This window comes from Anguilla anguilla, chromosome 12 (genome assembly GCF_013347855.1).
Source record: "Anguilla anguilla isolate fAngAng1 chromosome 12, fAngAng1.pri, whole genome shotgun sequence".
In the NCBI taxonomy this organism is placed as follows: Eukaryota; Metazoa; Chordata; class Actinopteri; order Anguilliformes; family Anguillidae; genus Anguilla; species Anguilla anguilla.
The window spans coordinates 36,560,967-36,575,375 of NC_049212.1; the positions used below are offsets into that span (position 1 = coordinate 36,560,967).

Sequence of the window (14,409 nt, forward strand, 5' to 3'; positions counted from 1 at the left end):
ACCCTATACAAAAGCATGTGTATATTGGCAATTACCTATGTCTAATAAGGAACGACTGTGTTGATTAGCAACACCAATGCCATTTTTTTTAGCTCCAAGTTTTAATGGCTTAGGTTACCAGAAAAGAAAATCGGCTGACTTTCTGAATTTTGTTAAACAAGCTTCATGAAGTACCCCCAAAGTAGCTGCCTTCCATTGTCAGATATTAACAAAGAGTCTTACATTTTTATCTGTAGGGAGGTGTTACAACTGAGAATCCCACATGGCTGGCAGTCTGCAAAGCAGTAAGCCATTAAATTGTTTCTTTTTTTATCCACTGTCCAATAGAACCGGGCCTTATTTACCAGTGTGTTCCCCAATGCAAGAGATCTTGGCTATAAAAGTGCATCCACACTGATTTGATCTTCATTTGAAGGCCGCACCACCATGTGAGTAAGTACGAAAGGTTTTTGATTTTAGAAAATGATTAAATTTTTAAGACACAAGTGGGCATAGTTTCCCAGAATATAAGCGTACTGTTTCACTTAAGGCAACAGCATTAGTGACTTTGTTTATGTTCACGTGTGGGGCAAAGAGAGCATTTCATTTTCTCAGAGAGAAGAAACCAACTTGACATTTAGTATGCATAAAGATAAACCGACATTTAAAGAAAGGTTTTAAAAGTAAACTTATAATATAAACAGTCTTTATTATTTTGTGCATAATGCTTTGCCTTTGTGATCTGAATGATAAAGCTTTGTATTTTGCATGCATACTGTATTTCTATATATTATGCATATGTGCACTATTTCTGTACTATGTGTATTATTTTTTGATGTACTGGCATATACAGAGATATACAAATATGAAATACATTCAAAGTATGTGTTAAAATCTAATAATCTGGGGGGTAGAAAATGCCTTACAGATACTTACAGTATTTTTCCCCATTTCAGATGCTTTGAACTCCAAAAGAGCCACCAAACATGTCCTCAGGAAATGTCACAGTCATGGCAATAACAGAATTTGTCATCGGTGGATTTGACACGGTTAGCAACCCAGTGACCATTGGGATAGTGATGATGGTCATTTACGCCCTGGTCATGGTCGCCAACATGGCCAACATCTGCTTCATCGCGCTGGACAAGCGTCTGCACAAGCCGATGTACCTGCTGGTCTGCAACCTGGCCGTCGTGGACATGGTGTACAGCAGCAGCTGCAGCCCCACCATGATCGGGGTGCTGATCGCGGGCGTGAAGACCATCGCCTACGTCCCCTGCTTCCTTCAGATGTTCGCCTTCCACCTGGGCGGGGTCATGGAGATGTTCGCCATCGCCGGGATGGCTTTCGACCGCCTGGTCGCCGTATCCAGTCCCCTGCGGTACCACAGTATTCTGACGAACGTGCGCACGCTCCTGCTGATGTTCTCCCTCTGGGTGGTGGCCTGCGCCTTCGTGGCCGTCTTGCCCGGGACCGTGATACCGCTCCCGTACTGCAAGACGACGTTGCCGTACGCCTTCTGTGACTACGCGGCCCTAGTCAGGGCCACCTGCGTCGACCCAAATTACTACTTCTTCCTGGTCACGGTCATAACGTTCCTTCTGCTGTTTTCCACGTTCAGCTTCATTTTCTTGTCTTACCTGAAGATTGTGTTCGCCATCTTTAAAATGTCCTCCAAGACCGACAGGAAAAAGATGTACAGCACGTGCTTTAGTCACTTGATCGTGGTCGTGTGCTATTATGTTCCGATGTTCGTACGCATAGTTCTGACCAGGCTGGGAGTGCAACTGACAAAAGAGGAACGACACGGGTTACTGATAGGGGCCATTCTAGGCCCCTCTCTTATCAATCCCATTGTGTATTGTTTTCGAACCAAGGAAATTAAAAACAAAATCTTAAAAATATTTACAAAAGTTGAACCCGTTGATTAAACAGCAGGGCAGACATTTGGCTTTACTGTGTGTCTTTATTATTTACATAAACATCAAGTAAAAGCATGACTATAACTTTGGCCTGTCTGGTAATTTATTAGGCCCCTGTGCTTTCTGTAAACTCTCACTAATGATGTCGCTGTTTTCTGTTTGCACCTTGGTTTTTGAGTTTACATGTGTATTTGTTTTTATTTGTAGAGAAAGCCACACCTTCATTGTGCTGAAAATAAAAAAGGATCAACACTTTTTTTCTTAACTGTAATCAGTAACCACAACTGGAATGGTAACTGCTGAAATAGACCCATTACTGTCTATATGAGAATACTCCAGAGAGCAGTGGTGTGATTTCAATACAGTCTCACAGGACAGCAAATAAAATCATGAGTGCGGTCAGCTAAGACTGTCAACACAATATCTCCAAATATAGAATGTTTATATGCAAACTCCCCCCTCCCCTCTCCCTCATGCCCCACCATAACTTTTACAAAACAGTGACATTCCTTGTGTGGATATCCAGAAAATGTGTCCAGAAATCCTGCTTTTAAAAAGTGTATGAATACAGTATTTAAATCTCTCTAAAATAGACACAGATTTTGCGTGTGTGAAGCAACAAAACTGACTGAATAAATCTTATACAGGAAAGTGAAATGGAGACTGGAACAATTCATTTCTGCCTGTGTCAACCAGCCAATGACAGCTGTCATGTGTCATGTCGTTTTTGCAATGTTGTCTTCGAGCCCGGCTTTCAGATAAATACACAATGTGTTTCTTTTTGTTAATATCCTCTGACATTGACCTTTCAACACAGAAATAGTATTTCATAAGTGTTTTCTACTTCTGAAATGTACAGTAGGTGCTTCAGTATTTTTTCCAATTTTTCAACATTAACTTCTTTAACACTAAAGATGAGAAAAATGCCTTTCAGTTGTATATCTCACATTTTCCACATTTTAAAAAACACATATCAGGGTTATACATTTTGCAAATAAAACTATAAACCCTTGATACCAATCCTTCAGTATCTTCCCAAATATTCATAATTTTTTCGCAATACCAAAATGCACATATAAGGGAGTCACTTTGAATCTGGCGCTTCAAGCATCTATCTCAGGAACTGGTATCAAACTTATGAATTTTATCTCAACTAGAATATACTCCTGGCATGAAGTTACATTATGTACATTTTCATCAGGAGTAATTTTATGTGTGACTTGCACATTCTTTCCATTTAATTTTAGCATTTACAACTCTGAGATCTTTACTCCATTTACTTTAAACTTTTTCTAATAAATTGTCATTCACTTCTGATATGAGCAAAATATACCTATCAAGGTTCTCTTTTCATCAGGATTAAATGGGATTTTTTCAGTTGCAGTTGCAGGAATAGTGGATTGTCCAGGTTCAAAGTTTTGCATTATCCAATTTTGCAGGTGCATTTAAATATTTCTGCATCTTTTAGCATATATTTATCTTTAAGCTTTTGAAATGGGCAAACTATGTTTTTATAATATCTGATACATTCTGAATTACACAATTTATCCATAATTGCAAGTATAGTTTGATGTTTTTGATAGTTATTGATGGGTTATTAAATGTATGTTCTCTGGCTGTGTTTGGCTCTGAGTGTCTGTGAAGACATCTGTGTCTGTTTGTGAGTGTCTGAGAGTCTTGTGTGGTGGGGGAGCAGAGGGAGGGGCAATGTACATGTGTTCATGGTGCGGAATTGTAGGAAGAAATAACTGATTTTTTCTTTCACTGTCCTTGATATCAACTTGGATTTTATTTAGAGATTACATAAAATGAGGTTTCCAGTGTCAGGAAGTATGCTAACAATTCCAATTTTTCTGTCTGATAATGTATGCATAAAAAGTTTTATGCATAATGTATGCATAAAAAGTATGCATGTGTGTACATGGTAGATATGGAAAGGGCACTGTGTGGTTGTTGCCATAGCATGGAATCCTGTGTTCAGGTATTATTTTTTCCTCATCAATCCATACCCCTGTGACCCCTGTGCAAAGTGAAAGCACTGTTAATACCATTCATTTCTCCTCATTGCTTTTCCACCTATGCCAGACTTCACCAACTGATCTTGCTTGTTTTAATACAATTGTAGCCCAATGTGTATAGCTGTAGGTCCGGACAGCTGTCTCAGGCTTTCTGTGAACCAGCCTTGCAGGGCTAATACAGGCCTGAAAATATTGACAAATTGCGATGGAAATGCCCACAATGAAACAAGATCAGGTGAAAACCTAGTATATGGCTGGACCGGCCGACCAATGGTGTAACTTCATAACTCGGCCGACCAATGGTGTAACTTCATCACACAGTCACAGACATTCGCGTTTGTAGGGCTGGCCCCGCTGTTGCGGTCCAGCCAAAAAGTAACCTGTGTTGCAAGTATAAGGTCCCTGGAATGTCACTTATTGACAGAATAAACTATGATCTTGTTGATAGATTGATTGATTAAATCATGATCTTAAAATCACCTCAGTCACCGCTTACCTTAAAAGAAATTTTGACTGACATATGTTTTACTGGTACAGTCTAACCCGCACATTGCAGCATTTTTTCAATTGGAATGGCCTAAACTTATTGCAAGTGGGTAACTATGGAGAGTCTGAATGTTGTAGAGAGATACACACATTTGTCAATAATACTAATCTCTCTCCATAGGAAACCTCCTCCATAGCGGTTAGCCTATGTATTTGTATTTTGACTTTGTATTGATTTGCAGAGACCCTTCTCTCTAAGGGGACAAGTGGACCAAAACCATGCCAGGAAAATGCCCCCCACAGCATAACAGAGCCACCGGACCCACTCACTGTAGTGGTCAAGCATTCAGGCCTGTACCATTACCATGATGTACGCCACACTCACTCGTCGAGAATATGGTGAAGGATGACCCATCTGACCATATTACTTTTTCTGCACCACTGAGCTCTCAAATGTGCATTTGTCTTTGTAATGAGGGGTTCATGCGCTGCAACTATATAATAATATCCCTTTCTATGTACTTGTCGACGGTCTGTTCTCGCTGACACAGTCTGATCACGTCCTGCATTGACATTATCAGTCACCTGAGGAAGAGTTGCTCTTCTGTTTATCCTTAAATATCACACTAATGCACGAGCGTCACGGTCATCGAATGTGTGCTTTCGACCACGATTTCTGACCCTATTTACTGATGTCTCCCACATATCTCAATGCAGATGTCACTTTAGTTACTGTTCCTATTTAAACACTAGCCAGTTGTACAGCCTTTGTGACTGAAGCTCCTCTGCCATCCGTGCCCCAATAATGAACCCTCTTTCAAAGTAACTTAGATCTTTTCCTCTTGCCATATTGTTTCAAAATCGAGGTCAACTTTGCCTGCTCAGCATTTTTATATGGTACATGCCACAAAGCATGATGGGATGTTATTCTTACATGGTGTATGTCGCTAAGCTGTCAGTGCCATTTTTTAAAGCCTTGAGAAAATCTTGATCTTTGTAGCGTTTTATGTGGCAGGTTTCTCTGGGGGGAAAAAAGTAGGCCTACATTCCCTGGAATGTCCAGTGACAAAAGGTCAAGTGACACAACGTCTGTGTTGGCACAGACACACTGTTGTGTGTCACACCTGAAAGGCAGAGGGCATTCATTAAGCCACTGAAGCCTCCCTCGTCAGGGCCAAATCTGCGGCTCAGGAGTGTGATGCTGCTAATTGAGTGCGCCTAACGATGTGTTGACAGCTTTCCATAGGCCTCTGAGGAGAGGGATGGGGTAACTGCACCACTGAGAATGGCCCACGCTCGTCAGCTCAGACCTACTGCATGAGAGACACCATACGTGTCACTGTTAGAGCTTTGAGTACAATCACTGTGGCGCCTTGTTATTTTTGTGAAATAACTTTTTATTTTAAAGTGGAATTCTCCAAAACAATACTGCTACTTCATTCTGTACTTCAACTGAAGTCCTTTGGTTTTAAATAATAATTGTCATTAATTGAATTCAGTCTCCATTGGCAATTTAAAGCCTAGAATCAAGACTAGATACTGAAAGCTCTCTTTTACCTGCACTAAGGTAGCAACTGAACCCACCTTACTAATCAGAAACACCTGTGAAGCCATTAGTCCAAAACATTATTGTGCCGTGAAGGGGGGCACCATAATGTTTTCTCTTTGCATTGTAGGCCATGAATTAACTTGTATTCACATCATAAGTAAATACCATGAAAAACCCTGCTACACAGTGACTGGGATAGACTGATTAAACTGTAAAAACTGTGGTGATATATATTTTTTTGTGATTAACAACATGTGGCATGTCATTCACGGCCTGTACTATCAGCACCAAAAAGCAACATAAGTTGTCGATTTATTTTTACGTTTTTAGTGGCTCCAGCCTGGGTGATGATTCTAAAGACCATTATCACTGAAACACAAATGAAAAATAAATCACCTGTCTTAATGATAGTACCTGCATATTCTATCATACGCGTAGGATCCGCAGTCCAGTTTGAACAAATCTGGGTTCGTTTACCCGTAGTATTATCTGTGTGTTTACTCCTGCTGTTTTATCCCTCTAGAGCATTACACCAAGCCATTATTCAATTAAAAGCTCATTATTCAATTAATAGCTCAATAGGACAATAATGCCCAGGGAGCAAGCTGAGTTCTGAAACCACTGGTGAATAATTATTATTTGCTGGAGGGATTTGCTTGTTGAAATGGAGGCCAACCTAACTAACAAGGAACTGTTTCAGAAGTGTTTCAGAAGGTCAGCTACTTTCAGTAGCTGAAAATATAACGATCATTTCTGCAGTATACATCATGTTAAGATAGACTGATACACACACACACACACACACATATATATATATGTGTATATATATATATATATATATATATATTATTACCTTATTCAGAAGCCAGTTGATTGTATTACCTCAAAGACAAAAGGCTACAAGAATTAAGCTTGCTAAAACTACTGGAGACTTATGTGAAAAATGCTTATTAGAAATATCATTCAGTCAAATGCAAGTGTTTATTTCTTCAGAAAAACAGTTTGACAAGTTTCTAAAACTTTTTATTTACACGTTTATATATCCAGGCAACACAGTGAAAAGCTGCCCTGATTCCAGTAGTGTGATACATCCGGGTACACTCATTCCCCAATTTCTGTCCATGTGGCCATCAGCTATCTTTTCTAAACCTGTTTACACAAATATAGTCTGTTTATATGAGGGCCAGCTGATACAATTTCATATTTTGATCCTGTTTGGGTGCAATGCTTTGTTGTGTATGATTGGTCATAGGTCAGGTCACTAAAGCTGCAAATCTGTGAGTGATTGGTCTAGTGATAGGGAATTCACTAAAAAACAGTTTTCCTAGTGTCCCACATCTCTGCAAATGGCTATGGAAAAACACAAGGCCTTTAGAGCTTTGAAGTTGACACACTTGTATGTTTTTGTGTTTGTTTGTGTACACGGACTGCACGCTTGCCTCTTGCATTCTGATTGGATGTTTACAGTAACCAGTACAAGCCTTGACAGCGTAATTCTCACAGGTGTAATTACTTGAGAAGGATGTCCCCTTGGGCCAAACCAAGCCTTCATTAGCAGCTCTCAATTAAGAGCTTCACACCTGAGCTGGAGAATTGTGTCTGACAGATGAGTGGTTAGAGGACATGATGGCAGTAGGTTTCTCTGGGCAACAGTAAAATTCTGATGTCATTGCAGAGGAACAAAGGATCTATTGATAACTCAGGCTGATAATAAACAAACCAATGGTGTACTAAAGTCTGAAGTAAAAGAACATAGATTGCAATGTGTCCTAATATGTGTGTGTGTGTGTGTATGAAGTGACAGTTTTTTGTTGTTTTGGCTATGTACTTCAGAACACTGGATTTGAAATGAAACAAGGAATATGAGTTTACTGTGCAGAATGTCAGCTTTAATTTGGGGGAATTTACATCCATATCAGGTGATCAGTGTAGGAATTAAAGCCCTTCTTATAGTCCACCATTTTATGGAAACAAAAGTAATTGGACAAATTATTAAAATCACAAATAGATAATCTGAAATAAAGTCATCATATTCTGTGCTTGGTTGCGAATCCTTTGCATTTCAATACTGCCGGAAGTCTTCTACCCATTTAGACTTCACCAGACACAGGATATCTTCCCTGGTGATACTCTGTAAATCTTTAGTTCTTACTTGTTTTTTGGGTGTTTTGCCTTCAGTCTTGTCTTCAGCAAGTGAAAAGCATGTTCAATTGGATTCAGGATGGGTAATTGGTTTGGACGGTCAAGAAAATTCCACTTTTTGGCGCCGAAAAACTTGTCTGCTTTAGTAATATATTTTGGGTCATTGATGACCAGTGGTTCCTCCCACAGTCCAAAGACATGCAGGTAGGCTATTTGGATACTCTAAATTGCCCTTAGGTATGAGGTGAGTGAATGGTGTGAGTGCCCTGCAATATATTGGCAGCCTGTCCAGGGTGTATGCCTACCTCCCACCCAGTGCATGCTGGTTATAGGCCCCAACACCCTGACGACCCTGCCCAGGATAAATGGGTATAGATAATGGATGGATAGATGTATAAGTAAGAACCCTGTTGCTTTACATGGTTTAGTAGCTGAAACCTACTAAATGTCGACAAATATATCCATTGCAAATTCATCAAGTGCTGAATTATTATTATTATTTTCTTTTTGGATTTGAAACCTGTATTGTCTCAGCTATCGAGAATCAGTGCATTATAAGCGAAGACTCCGAGTTGTTTTCTTGACAAATGGAGGGTGCACAAAATACCAAATGCAGGGGTACCAATAATTATGACCCAAAATAATTTTGCGTTCGTTTTTTTTTTCTTCCGCTGAGCAACGTTATCAACATTATGACTTTCTGATATCGTTTGAGGGTGCCAATAACTCCGCAGGGCACTATGTTAAATTTTTAGCTTTTTAAAAACACATGCGGTGTTTAGTTTGAACAGTGTCGGTATCTATGGAAGGAGTATACGATGAATAACTGACACAACTCTGCTGACCTGCCAGGGGGTAGCCACCCATAATTTGGAAATCACTGCTGTACACATTCATGTATGTTCTGAAAACATAAGCTATTATGTATTACACTGTTTAATAGGTGTGCATATGTGAGTGCTTGTGGATTTACCTGCCTGTGAACCATTTACTTTGTAAGACGTGAAATTGTGTAGCTTTACACAAGCTTTTTTTTCACAGCACGAAATTCTGGATGAAAAGTATGTTTAATTTACTCACTGTTGACAATACTGGCATGGCCAGGAAATTCATAACTCAATGGTACTGTATAATAGCTGACCCTCATCTTGGATTTAAACCCGCAATCTGTTATGCTGCCTTGAAATTAAAATGTACTTGTTCACAAAATTATGTAAGATATGATCTGATCCTTTTTTTGTTTTGTTCAATGAACAAAAAATTGCATTGACATAGTTGATGTAGTTAATGAGTTCCCCAGGTTGATTACCATGGCAAACATACAGAAAACCCCAGAGCAAGATGTATAAAAGGAGAGTCAGTCTTCCTCTACTGTAAATATGAAACGAGGTTGAACAAACTAGACAAACGTTTTTCCATATTCTCAACATTGGTGATTGTGGTGAGTAATTTAATTCCCAATCTTCCACTTTTAACATGGTATTATTTGTTATATTATCAATCCAATGATTTTTCACCATTGGATTGATAATATAATGGCCTTTAGGTCTGGAGATGTCTACCTTAGATCTTTTTATCTTCTTCAAAGTATTCATATATACATACTTATATATAAACTTTATATTTATATATAAAGTTTAATAATTAGCTAATTGTGATGTGTTCTGTCACAGGAATCACATTCATGCCACTTCATATTTTGCTGTAGGCTATATTTCAAATAATTTTAATCCTATTTAGGATTGCATGAAAAATTTTTCCAAATCTGATGAAAACAATGAACATATGTGTATAGTGTCCTTATTTCATTCATTCATGCTGATTGCTAAAGTTGATTCTTGGTAACCTGCACAAATAAAAATAAACCATAATCATGGTGAGGTTATGTGTAATATGTGTAAAACTGTACAGTGCGACCAGACCTGTTAGAAATATATACAGCGCACACTTTTCATGCCAGTGTGCACACAAATATATAAAGTGCACACTGGCATAAATAGAGGAGACTACATTTACAAAAACAGAGTGTGTGTGACACACATCAGAATTACATGTAGTTTTTAGGTTTTATGGGGACAGGAGAAACTTTTAGAAAATGTGAAAAAAGAAGTAGAAGACACAATGACATGGTTTCTTTTACTGAGTTTTCTTTGGCATTTACCATGTTCATGCTACAGATAGTAATTGGCAGATAGATATTGCAGATGGACACTGCTGGTATTGTTAGACTTTACCGCATGTTTGTTTTTGACGATTTTATTTGCTTGCCCAGTGCCAAGCTCAGTAACTGAGAGAAAAATCAGCCCGTCATTCTCCATGGCAAATAAGAAGATTTTAAAAAACTTGCTTGAGAAGTAATGTGATGTTAAAAAATGATTTGTAGGACATTAGGAGGTTTTATTCATGTAATCTTAAATGTTCTCAGAATTTGAAATTAAGTCACTAACATTAAATGTAATTGAGTTATTCACCTTATATGTTTTTTTTATTACAGGGAAGAAAGACACACGCAAAGCAACAAAGAGATAAAATCAGAATTAAAAACATCTGCTATGAGCTCCCTGAATATCACCCTCTCTCTAAATACAACTTTTGTACGTCCCCCATTTTTTTTCATCAGTGGATTGAATAACATGCCCCATGCCAAATACTACTACGTTTTCTTGTGCTTTGTTTTTGTGGTCTCTGTGTTGGGAAACTCATTTGTCATGTTTAGTATATACACAGAGCGCAGTTTTCACACCCCAAAGTATTTCTCTGTTTTTAATTTGGCTCTAGCTGACTTAGGTGAAAGCACTGCTCTTATTCCGAATGTAGTTGCAATGTTTCTGTTTGATTCACAATACATCTCCTTTGACGCTTGCTTGGCCAACATGTTTTTTGTGTTTTTCTTTTCCTCTTTGCAGTCTCTCACTCTTACTGTTCTGGCCTATGATAGATTGGTGGCAATATGCTTGCCACTGAGATACCATGCCATCATCACAATACCAGCAATGACTGTGATATTAACAGTGGTGTGGACATATAATTCAGTTTTACTGATTTTAATGGTGTCTTTGGTTCCCAGGTTGTCTTTTTGTAAATCCATTGTGGTGGAAAGCTACTTCTGTGATCATGGACCCATATACCGCATGGCATGCAATGACAATCATGTCAATTTAATCATGGTAATTATTAACATGATATTATTACTTTATTTGCCGATTATTTTGACGGTACTATCGTATGTGTTTATTTCTGGGGCACTGTCTAAAATAGCTTCATGGGAAGGACGAATTAAAGCCATTAAGACTTGTTCTGCGCACCTAATAATGGTGGCTATATGTTATATTCCAATACTGAGCATCTACATGGCTGCATTTTTTTTCCCCATTTCGCCCAATGTCAGGATAATAAGTACATCATTTGCAAAGGCCATAACCCCCATGATGAACCCAATAATTTATGTGCTGAACACTGAAGAGTTCAAAGAATTCATAAAAAAAACTTTTCAGAAGAAATAAATAATTAAAATAACTGAATGAATTGATATTACAGGAACTCTTTTTTACTGTATCACATACTCTGCATAGAGGTAGAAGCATGGGTTAAGAATTTCTTGATCTCTTTTGAACACCGAAGAACATCAGTTTTCGGTCCGCTAATTCTTGGTTCACATATTTTGCAGAAGACGTTAAAATTTTATTATATTACTCATTTTTTAAAAAAAGCTTAATATATGAAGTGTGATGAATTACAAATATTGCTTATGACAATATGATTCCATTTAGAATTTTTTCACATTCAAAAAAATGTAGTCTTTAGCACATGCAATTTGCTTAATAAATGACTTATTAGTGATTCAAGAAAATGAACTGCCTATACAACAGTACCTACTATATAGTCTGGAGACGTTATCTCCATAGACAAATGGAGATGTTATCTTTTGGGATAAGTATGCTATGCAAATATTTTTGAAACCTGAGGCAAGCGATAGATAATCCCATCTGTATTTAATGTTTCAGAGACTCTTTTGCAACTCAAAGTGAAGGAAATCTACTATCAATCTACTCCTAATTAGGGAAAGTGTGGATATATGTCCACTAAAACTCACCATTCTGTAGATAAGAATGAAAAGACAAATCAAAGAACAACCCAAACCTGTGTTGCGTAAAAACCTGTATCACATCTGTCTTTAATTTTATTTGTTAACTTTTGTTTTCTCATTTTACGTATTTTTATATATTTTTGCAAAATAGAACAATTTGTATTTTTCATGACATGCTATAATATTCCTGATATACTGTGGTATTAGAGGGTATAAACATTTCTTGAACTAGGGGCTTTTCTCCCCAATCTATAAACAAATCAGATGCTCACAACTAAAAAGAAATCTGTGTCAACAGATCAACCTGGGGAAATATTCTGAATTATCCTAAATTTTATAATATTGTCTTTCATTCAAGAAACAAATATAGTAAGCAAAAGTCAAATAGGATTTCGCCCATCCTACGGTACTTCAGATTATATGGCTTTATTGATTTCAGAAAAAGCCTGCGACAGACCGTCTTTAAAAGTAATTAAAAGTAGAACAGGTGCTCAGGTGCATGACAGGTGGTCAGGTGCATGACATGATCAAACGTGTATATGCACGATAAACGAAAATCAGTGCAAATCAGTAATCAAGTGGGAGCCATGCACTTTGTGCCCTGGTGTACTGCCCGTTCCCATGACCCACCACTGCTGAGGATGAGGACATGCTTCGGAGAAACGTCAAGATGAATCTGACGCTCTTGTGTGGGAAGTACAGAGTAAGGATGTCATAAATAAGAGAAATTAGCTCAAAATTTCATCAATCAACAGTTCAATAAAATGTTGCCTATGTGAATAATTATTATGGCCCAGTTTTAATTTCCCAGTAAACCTGTAGCTAAGTAACTTAAAATGTGTTGCGCTGTTACAAAGAAATAATGACAACGGCAATTGGAAATTTATATAAAACAAAATAAGACCAGGGAAAGTCATAACAATGACAATGCCACCTCTTCAGAATTCTGGACCTTCATATGTCTCAACACATTGTAGATGTCCTTCCAACCCTGAAGCACTACTCATAAAGTATAAAGCACTACACAAGACACAATGCACTCAAAGGAGACTATTTTTCATGGGACTTTCCAGCACTGAAACTTGTCGACTCTCACCGACCATAGCAAAAAATAAATAAATAAATCATATTCCTAAACTGGAAAGGCTAAATTACTCATACAACCGATAGCTCTGATGTTTGACAACCTAGAATTAAAAAAATTTACTATGACCATTAATAACTAAGCAACAAGAAATATATTCTCAATATCTCCTTCTTTCCTCTAAGGCCACATTACAGAGCTATTTTGACCAGATTCCTTTTCCTTACTTCTCCAATCTACTACCCCTCCCCATACACACAAAAGCACACGTGCACACACACACTAAACTGTCAAATGATGGTTCAATATTTGAATAGAAAAATAAAAATACTTTTGAGAGTGAAAATTAATATTCGAATGTGAAAGAAAAAAAAACAGCGTATCTTTATTACCGAAGAAGGATAGGGCCCAAACGCAGTCCCCCCCCCCCCCAAATATCTGAGATTTTAAATGAGGAAATATGAATTTTTAAAGTCATTTTTGAGGTAGTACTCTTCTATTTCCGAGATTTAAAAGTTGTATTTCCTAGATCTAAAAGTCGTTTATCCGAGCTTTAAGTCATATTTACAAGATTTTAAAGTTGTATTGGTTCTGATACTATTGTATAATCGATTCCTAATGGAAGAGTGGCACACAGTTAACAATATTTAATCACTGACTATAGCAAAAAATAAAAATTAAACTTTAACACTGATGGCAGTGTTACTGTACTGTAAGCTCAAACTCATTAACAATTTCTCCACATCCAGTGAAGACATTCAACACACTGAATGGGAGTTTTTTGAACTGTGCATTATAAGCTCTGCTTTATACACAAAATGTGATTAGTGACCAATATACACCTCGTCAGCCCACAATTTAGACTGTGAATGTTACGTAAGTAAATATGGCCCTAAATGTCTAAATGTGATGTGTCACAAATGTTGATTATAGCAGTACGGATTCTCTTTGGAATTTTTCTATTGACAGAGTTACTGTAGTTAATGAGTTCCCCAGGTTCATTTCCATGGCAAATGAAACCTGGTAGTCTGTAGACGCTATCTCCATAGACAAATGGAGATGTTATCTTTTGGGATAAGTATGCTCTGCAAATATTTTTGAAACCTGAGGCAAGCAATAGTTAATCCCATAATATCCCTATA

The 14,409-nt window shown here is 37.7% G+C and overlaps 3 protein-coding genes across 4 annotated transcripts in view; 2 read left to right on the forward strand and 1 right to left on the reverse strand.

The window, feature by feature from the left end:
* Positions 1-14,409, reverse strand: part of LOC118208844 (olfactory receptor 186-like) — a 31,260-nt gene that overhangs the window by 2,920 nt on the left and 13,931 nt on the right. The gene's annotated exons all lie outside the window — the stretch shown is intronic.
* Positions 368-2,153, forward strand: LOC118208845 (olfactory receptor 52I2-like). 2 transcript variants are annotated; one of them, XM_035383774.1, is made up of 2 exons: positions 368-428; positions 936-2,153. In XM_035383774.1, exon 2 carries the CDS (start codon positions 966-968, stop codon positions 1,908-1,910), a length of 945 nt encoding a protein of 314 aa, XP_035239665.1. In that variant the 5' UTR covers positions 368-428; positions 936-965; the 3' UTR covers positions 1,911-2,153. The 2 variants fall into 2 exon arrangements, with proteins under 2 accessions (XP_035239665.1, XP_035239664.1); XM_035383773.1 differs by having other exon boundaries at positions 378-432.
* LOC118208841 (olfactory receptor 52E4-like) lies at positions 9,418-11,711 on the forward strand. Its single transcript, XM_035383765.1, has 2 exons — positions 9,418-9,537; positions 10,591-11,711. The coding sequence occupies exon 2, from the start codon at positions 10,649-10,651 to the stop codon at positions 11,597-11,599; it is 951 nt and encodes a 316-aa protein (XP_035239656.1). The 5' UTR covers positions 9,418-9,537; positions 10,591-10,648; the 3' UTR covers positions 11,600-11,711.